The 8,773-nt window shown below is 49.1% G+C and overlaps 2 protein-coding genes across 2 annotated transcripts in view; both read left to right on the top strand.

The window, feature by feature from the left end:
• The window catches only part of EAH_00037000 (hypothetical protein, conserved), a gene marked incomplete at both ends in the record, with an annotated part of 3,764 nt that extends 245 nt beyond the window's left edge, over positions 1 to 3,519 (top strand). The window contains 3 exons of the mRNA XM_013395571.1: positions 270 to 1,585; positions 1,733 to 3,205; positions 3,452 to 3,519. Of these exons, the coding sequence (XP_013251025.1) occupies positions 270 to 1,585; positions 1,733 to 3,205; positions 3,452 to 3,519 (2,857 nt within the window). The remainder of the gene's footprint in view (positions 1 to 269; positions 1,586 to 1,732; positions 3,206 to 3,451) is intronic.
• Positions 3,520 to 5,956: 2,437 nt separating this feature from the next.
• EAH_00036990 (hypothetical protein, conserved) lies at positions 5,957 to 8,469 on the top strand (the record flags this gene model as incomplete). Its single annotated transcript, XM_013395570.1, has 3 exons — positions 5,957 to 6,974; positions 7,208 to 8,020; positions 8,450 to 8,469. 3 exons carry the CDS (start codon positions 5,957 to 5,959, stop codon positions 8,467 to 8,469), a joined length of 1,851 nt encoding a protein of 616 aa, XP_013251024.1.
• Positions 8,470 to 8,773: the final 304 nt, after the last annotated feature.

The raw sequence follows: 8,773 nt of genomic DNA, 5'->3' as shown, positions 1-8,773 counted from the left end.
GCAGAAGCAGCAGCAACAGCAGCAGCAGCAGCAGCAGCAGCAACAGCAGCTCGCGAAGTTTGCTCTCGCATTCAGGGCTCCTGCTGCTGCAGAAACTCTGAAGGGAGCAGCAGCAGCAGCTGCAGCAGCAGCATCCGTGCGTTTGCTGCTGAGCTCTCTACTGCACCGGGGGGCTTTAAGGCTAGCTGCTGGCGGCTGCCTCTCTATTTGCTGCTGCTGCGCTGCTGCTGCGTAACTCGCCCGTTGCTGCTGGTGTTGACGCTGCTCAGGGCGCGGCAACTGCTGCAGCAGCAAAAAGCAGCAGCAGCAGCTACACACCGGAAACACCCCCCAAGGGGCTACAAACGAGCGCAGCTGCTGCTGCAGCAGCAGCAGCAAGCTGCTGCTCCTTCCGCAAGAGATGACGATCATATAATTGACAGCAGCACCTGCAGCAGCGGGAAATGCAACAACGGCAGCAACAGCAGCAGCAGCAGCAGCGTTTGCTGCTGCAGGTGGCTGCAGCAACGCGTATCAGAAGTGCTGCAGTTTGCTCTTCATTTTAAATTTGCATGTAAACAGAAGATATCCGAGGCGCTGCTGCTGCTGCTGCTGCTGCGGCCCCTCCCTGAAGAGGAGCTTCCCCAGCAGCCTCTCCACCTGCAGCAGCACAACAACAACCAGCAGCACCAGCAACAGCAACAGCAGCAGCAGCAGCAGCGCCAGCAGCACCAGCAGCAGCAGCAGCACCAGCACCAGCAGCAGCAGCGCTGTACATGGGCAGCACCTGATCTCTTGAACGGAGACAGTGAGGCATTTGTCTGCAAGTTGCTGCTGCTGCTGCTGGGGCGGCTTCCTCATGACGAGTCTCCAGTGCAGCTTGCTGCTGCTGCGCAGCAGCAGCAACTCGCCCAGCAGCAGCAGCAGCAGCAGCAGCAGCAGGGAGGTGATGGAGACGATATTATATGCGGCATCCCATGGTGGATTGAGGCGCAGCTGCTGCAAGACAGCAACGAAGAGCAGCAAATTGAGAAGGATGTAAACAGATCCTTTACTACTTGGCGGGTAGACAGCAGCAGCAGCAGCAGCAGCAGCAGTGAGGAGAGCGATAGCAGCAGCAGCAGCAACGGCAGCTTCCTCAGCCTATCAGAAGGCCCACCGAGCGCTCGCAGCCGCAGCAGCAGAAGCAGCAGAAGCAGCAGAAGGAGAGTCAGCAGGAACAGCAGCAACAGGAGCAGCAGCAGCAGCAAAGAAGATATTGAATGCTTGCGGAGGGCTTTACGTTTGCTGCTGCTGGGGCTGCTCTCCCGGCACTTCCCTACTCTGATGTATGCACAGGGCATGCATGATCTCGTTGCTGCGCTGCTGCTGCTGGTTCTTAGGGCGCTGCAGCAGCTGCTGGAAGCAGCTGAGGTGTACAGACAGCTGGCCTCTCACAACCTCCGCTGCAGCAGCAACCCGCAGCACCCCGTTCACAACCCCACACTCCCGCAGAGCAGCAACTCCTGCTGCGCTGCATGCAACAGCAACAGCAGCAGCAGCAACAGCAGCAGCAGCGGGAACAGCAGCAGCAGCAGCAGGAACAGGAAGAGGAAGGGAGATGCTGGTGCATCTTTGTACGCTTTGCCTTGTTGCTGCTTGTTGCTGCGGTGTATGCGCAGCTCGGGTGTTGCTGCTAGGCGCGGGGTTTGCTGCTTACTTGCTGCTTCTTCTGGGGTTTCTTTGATGTGCTGTCTGCTGTCGTTTACAATAGCAGAAAGAGTGTTTATATTTTTTGTAGTAGATTTTCTTGCTGCTTCATTTGAAGCGTCTTTGCTGCCTGCATTAAATCTGCTGTCGCTGCTGCTGCAGCAGCAAGACCCGCAGCTATCGGTGCTGCTGCGTCTTTGTTCTTCTGCTGCTGCCTATACACCTGGAGGAGAGCTGTTAGCATGTGTCTCGTGGATTATTACTTTATTTACTCATATAAGCACTTCGATAAGCAAGACATCTCGCGTATTAGATTTGCTGCTGTCTCTACACCCTCAGTTTGTGCTGCATGTTGCTGCTGCTGCTGTACGAACCCAGCGACGCCGCCTCTTTGCTATCTGCAGCAACGCGCTGCAGCATGCAAACTCGCCTTCAAGTCCCTTGCTGCTGCTGCTGCAGCAGCACAGGCAGCAGCGCCAGCAGCAGCACCGCCCACAGAAGCAGTTGCTGTCGCAGCAGCAAGACCCGGAACAGCAGTTGCAGCAGCACCAGCAGCAGCAGCAGCAGCAGGAGCTCGGCGTTGGAGTTGATTTGGTTGAGATCTGCACAGCAGCAGCAGAAAGCCCTGAGCTGCTTCATTTGTTTAGATGCAGCATAGGGGATGCGGTGTATGGGGAGGTGCATGCAGTGCTGCAGCATGTACACCTCAGCAATCTATCTCTCGAGCGTCTGCTGCTGCAGGCTTGGAGTGCTTTGCTGCACGAAGTGCAGCCGCAGCAGCTGCTTGCTGCTGCAGCAGCAAACGGTGTGCAGTTGCTGCCGTTCTCTCCTCTGCAGCTGCAGAATCCGCTGCTGCAAGACAAAGCAACAGCAGCAGCACCAGCACCAGCAGCAGCAGCAGATTCTCCAGTTGCTTCTTGCTGCAGCTGCGTCAGCATGTCTTATCTGTCTCCGTTCTTTTCTGTTGTGGGGTCTCGCATGCCCCCCATTGCTGCAGCATACAAGGCCCTCTGCCGGGGGGTCCCTTTCCGTGCTGCTGCTGCTGCTGCTGCTGCTGCTGCTGCTGCTGATAGAAAGGGCTCAAAGAGGGCGTTTGTTTCAGCAGCAGGAGCAGCAGAAGCGTGGATTCGGGTCTTCGGTGGTGCTGCTGCTGCACCGCAGCAGCAACCCCACAGCTCTTTGCTGTTCGCAGTGAAAGCTGTTGCAGCAGCGAGCGGAGAGGCGTATCCTTGCTGCTGCTGCTGCTGCACAGCGGAGAGCAGCAATGCATCTGCTACTGCTGCAGCAGATCGACCCCGCAGCACCACCTGTCCTGAGGTGTACAGACACCTGCCGGTTCTTGAGGCTGGAAGTGTGGGGTGGCGTCAGCCGCTGCCTTCAGTGTTTGTGCCTATCGACAGCAGCAGCAGCAGCAGCAGCATGAGTGCGTATCCTCAGGTTCAGCGTGCTGTTGCTGCAGTTGGTGCTGGTGCACTATTCCTTCCGATGCGGCTGCTGCAGCAGCTGCAGCAGACGGATGCTGCTGCGCTGCTGAGGTGTACGTACACCTCAGCATTAGCATTCGTCAGGCCCAGTGGTTTCTTCTTACCTGTCTGTACAGTTGCTGTTGTTTGTTTAGCAATGCTGCTGCAGTTTCTTAAGGATAAACAACATTTTTGCTTCTTCTCGCTCAGCTTTTCAAGCCCTCCTTAAGCTGCTGCTACCGCCTAACGATAATTTGGGGGTCCTCCTTAGGGTTTAGGGTTTAGGGTTTAGGGTTTAGGGTTTAGGGTTTAGGGTTTAGGGTTTTGGGGTGTCATGGGAGGGTTTAGCGCTTTCGATGAAGGCAGGCGAGCCTCAGAGTCGTATTAAATAAACAAATAATATTAACAAGACTAGTAATAATAATATGAAAAAGAATAGCAATAATAATACGAATAACAATAATAATAATAAACAACAGTAATACAAGTAATAATAATAAAAATAATAGCACAGAGCATCAATGCTGTTACTGCATATAAATATACACAAAAATAAAACAAAAATAATAAAAGAGACAGCGATAATAATACCCATTAGCATTAATACAAATAAATAGTAATAATCACAACGAAAAATAAGTAGAACTATGTGAGGCATATGTGCAGAAAACCCTAAACCCTAAACCCTTGAAAGAGTTTTCAGGTGTACGTACACCTTAAAAAAATTGCTTCTCTCCTCGCCCTAGAAGCTGTTTTATAGTTCCTCCTGTTATTGTTTTTAAACAACAATTTATTAATATCTTATTATTTTTATTAATATATAAATATATGTATATATATTATAGAGCAGCAACAACTTTATTTTTTGTATTGAGTGCATTTAGAAAGAAGGAGACAGCGCAGTCTGTTGTTTGTGTTGCAGCGCCTATAACACCTAAACCCTAAACCCTAAACCCTAAACCCTAACTTCATTGCATGCAGATGGTGTTGAGGGGGGTTTGCATGCATCAGTAGCTACCTGTTCTGCATGCATGCACGCTAATATGTACATAAATATGTGAATGCATATATATATATATACTATATAGATATATACAAGTTAAAATATATGTTAAAATATTATTGTAGCTATATATTATATATTTCATATGAAGATGCATACATACATATATATATATATATGTATATATATATATGTATATACATATATATATATATATGTATGTATATTTATAGACAAAGTTATTTATTAATGTACATGGATTTATTTTATTTATAATAAAAGAAAATAAATTTAAGATTAAAAACGTAATACAAACAAATTGCAGCTTAGGGCTCTTTACTAATAAACAATTTTATATAGTAATGCATGCATGCATAAAACAATATATATAAACATGAAACAATAAACTAATAAAAATAAGTATATATATAATAAATATATATATATAATAAATGTAGGATGTATGTACTTCGTATATAGAATAACATGAGGGCATGCAGATAAAACAAATGAAATATTTTCTACTGTCGAAGCTAAGCAAAGAAGGAGATGGGGATAAGGGTTTAGGGTTTAGGGTTTAGGGTTTAGGGTTTAGGGTTTAGGGTTTAGGGTTAAGGTGTAGCGACAGAGAGTACGAGGAAGAAACATCTGTTTCTTTGCAGCCCCTAAACGGGTTTAACGAATCTCAATTACAATTTATTTTAAAGTTAATCAACAAAATAAACAAACTTACTAAACATTAACACAAAAACAGCAACTGACACGATGCCTTAACGCACAGGATCAGCTACAGCAGCAGCAGCAGCAGCAGCAGCAGCAACAGCAGCAGCAGCAGCAGCAGCAGCAGCAGCAGCAGCAGCAACTGGGGTGTATATTCATCTTCCCGCTGTTCCCGGTTGTTAATAGACCATTTTGTGCATTTAAATATATTATTTAGATTATTATTTAAATATTAATTACTATTTGCATGCAAAAAGATAAAAAGACAAGCAACAGGGGCCCCCAGCCCTGGAGGTGCTGCACACAGCAGCAGCAAATAGAAGCCTCGGTGTATATACAGTGTGTATAATTCGTTTTTCTTGAGTTAAATAGAATAAATAAAATATTATTTTATTATTTTATTTACTCTAATTATTTTCTTTTGTTTCTAGAGGAAGAAAACAGAGACACATACGCTGCTGCTGCTGCTGCTGCTCTGTAGCAACACCCAGGGCATGCAGCTGCTGCAGCACCTCTTTATTTTGCTGCTGCTCTCTTCTCATCTTCTTTTTTACTTCTTTAAGGGATTCCATCTAAAGAAGCAAACTCTACAAATATCTTGTTGTCTTTTAATGCCCTACGGTCTGCTGGGTCGCTCGTGCACTCTGCAGCAACAGCAGCAGCAGCCGAAGCAGCAGCAACACAAGCAGCAACGGCAGCACGAACGACAGCAGCAGCAACAGCAGCAGGAGCAGCAGCAGGGGGCTAGCTTCTGTAATCAATGATTAGGTAGCGCCAGGGCCGTGGCGGCTGGGCTCTGGAAGTTCAAATATCGCTGCTAAGAGCCGCTGCTGTTGTGCTGCTGCTGCTGCTGCTGCTGCTGCTTCTGCTGCAGCAGCTGCAGCTGCTACAAATGGAGGAATCTCTGTTGGAGGGTGTCCTGAGCCGCGTGATGCTTTGTCTTTTTTCTATTTCTTCTCCTTTAGGCAGCTTGTTTGCGTGGCTGTTGGGTGTATTGTTGTGTGTGTTGCTGTTGCTGCTGCTGCTGCTGCTGCTATGTTTGGTATTGCTGCTACCTTTACCCCGGCGTCTGCGCCCTGTATATAAGCCGGCGGTGATAGGCATGGGTGCTCTGTCTCCTCAGCCTTTGAATCTGTCTCTTTTATATCAGGAGCAGAGTGCTGCTGATGGTGCTGCTGCAGACGGTGCTGCTGCTGCTGCTTGCTTCTCTTACAGCAACCCTGCAACACGCACTTGGGGGTACTTATTAAGAATTTCAGGCTTAGTGCGGCCCTGGCATGCGCAGCAGAAGCGTTCTATTCTAGGTGCCTCTGCTTGCCGCTTGGGGGGCCCCCCTTCATCTCCAGGAGCAGCAGCAGCAGCAGCAGCAACAACACCAGCAGCAACAGCAGCATCGCCAACCAGCTCGCTGCTGCCCCACAGTGTTGTAGATAGATTCTCAGGCTGGGGAGGGGAGACACCTGTTGCTTCGCCACACTTCTCGCGTCATCCAGCTGCTGCTGCTGATTTATACAGGCCGCTAGAAGCGCAGGCTTATGCTGCTGCTGCTGCTGCAGCAGCAGCAGCAGCAGCAGAAAGCGCAGGAGGCAGGTGCTTCTGGGGGCTACACTACCTCCCCGCGGAACAGACAGCAGCAGGAGCAGCAGCAGCAGCAGCAGCAGTAAAGGCAGGAGCAGAAGACGCCTGTGGATCGACTGCAGCAGCAGCAGCAGGAGACGCTTGTCAGAGCTGCCGACTTGCTGCTTCTTGGTTGCAGTCTCCTGCTCTGAGCCGGCAGCAGCTGCTGCATGCATGCCCTTCTCTATCAAGCGGCTTTAGCCCCAGCAGTGTGCTGCTGCAGCAGCGGCTGGTGCAGGGTTTGCTGCTGTTTGCACAAGAGGAGACAGGCCTTGTTCGGCTTATTCAGTTTGATAGGAAGTACTTCGTTACGTCTGTTGACGGAGATGCTGTTTTGCTGCACTACTACAGACACCGCACAAATGCTGCTGCATGCGCAACCAGCTGGGGCCCCACAGATGCAGCAGCAGCAGCAGAAGGCGTCGGGTGTACTGACAGCCGATTCAAACACGGAAGACCTCATGGACTCTGTGGCTGTAGAGGCATTCTCTTCATTGTTGGAGGTAATCTGCTGCTGCTGCTGGTTTGCTGCTGCTGGTTTGCTGCTGCTGGTTTGCTGCTGCTGGTTTGCTGCTGCTGGTTTGCTGCTGCTGGTGTGCTGCTGCTGGTGCTGCAGTTTGCTGTTGCTTGTATTTTGCTGCTGCATTTCTTCGTAGTTAGTTGCACGTAATGGCTAGTTTTGCTGCTGCTGCTTCTGCTGCTGCTGCTGCTGCTGCTGCTGCTGCTGTTTGTGCAGGTATTGGTGCGAAGGCGTACGACTTGCAGGTGCAGCACGTGGTGCTGCTAGCAGCAGCAAAGGGTTTTTGTGTATTTTTTCTTTCTTGTCTCCGGGGCATAGAAACCCCTATCTCGAATCTACCTACAGACTTAACAACAAGTGCTGATGTTCAGGCAGCACTTACATTTATCTTGCATTTGCATGTACACGGATTCAAACGAAAGCAGCAGCAGCAGCAGCAAAAGCAGCAGCAGCAGCAGCAGCAGCAGCAGCAACATGGCGCTGCAGCGGGGCAAGGCAAGGAGCCCCACCGCCGTAGACGCAGCAACGCAGGCGCGACCCAGCAGCAGCAACAGCAGCAACAGCAGCAACAGCAGCAACAGGAGCAGGAGCAGGAAGAAGAGGAGGCGGTGCTGACAATGAATGAAGTAGACGAAGAATTTCGTAAGATGATAATGGAGGGTGCAGAAGAAGTTTTTCTTAGGAATATACCGCCAGGGTTTATACCCCCTGTCTTTTTAATTGGTTATTCGATGGGGTCTTGTGCAGTGCTGCGGCTGCTGGGCTCGCTAGGGCTGCAGCAAGCAATGCAGCAGCTGCAGCAGCAGCAGCAGCAGCAGCAGCAGCAGCAGAGGGGCAGCGGAAAGGACACCCGACGAACCTCTGCTGCAGAAACCCCCAACAGCAACAGCAGCAACGACAGCAACAACAGCAACAGCAGCAAACGCAGCAGCAGAGGCCCTGCAGAGCCTTCATTATTTTGTCGAGATCTTGCTGCTGCTGTTGCTAGCGAATATCTTCCTTCTTTAGAATGGAGGCGCTTCATTGCGGGTGCTGTTACAATATCCAACGCTATGTGCTTAGATAGGTCCGCCAGCTGTACAGACACCCCAAACCCTAAACCCTAAACCCTAAACCCTATTCACTAAGTACAGCGTGCAGACACAGGAACCCACAGGCAGCAGCAGAAATAATAAGGTTGGTTATTTTGTCGAGATCTTGCTGCTGCTGTTGCTAGCGAATATCTTCCTTCTTTAGAATGGAGGCGCTTCATTGCGGGTGCTGTTACAATATCCAACGCTATGTGCTTAGATAGGTCCGCCAGCTGTACAGACACCCCAAACCCTAAACCCTAAACCCTAAACCCTATTCACTAAGTACAGCGTGCAGACACAGGAACCCACAGGCAGCAGCAGAAATAATAAGGTTGGTTTAGGGCTTAGGGTTTAGGGTTTAGGGTTTAGGGTTTAGGGTTTTTAGGTCTGGGGTTGAGGGTTTGAGGTTTATTGTTTTTTGTTTGTTTATTGTTTATTGTTTGTATGGCGTTCATTATATTATGTTTTATTTTTGTTTCTTTTACCTTGTTTATTATTTCTTAGTCCTTATTTTATTTTATTTATTTTTGTTTCTGCTACCCTATTAATAATTTCTTTTTGTTTATACAAATTGTTGTATGTGTGCGTATTGAATAATGCATGCAGCTGTATAAGGTCTTTAGATAAAGCTTCAGGCGTTACAGGGCGTCTCTGCAAACAAACAATGCTGCAAATGTACAAAGTTAAACAATGGCTGGAGCCCAGCAAC

This window comes from Eimeria acervulina, genomic scaffold (assembly GCF_000499425.1).
Source record: "Eimeria acervulina Houghton genomic scaffold, Eah_scaff405, whole genome shotgun sequence".
Classification (NCBI taxonomy): Eukaryota; Apicomplexa; class Conoidasida; order Eucoccidiorida; family Eimeriidae; genus Eimeria; species Eimeria acervulina.
Note: the sequence above shows the minus strand (reverse complement) of the source record. Positions and strands in the feature narration are given on the sequence as shown.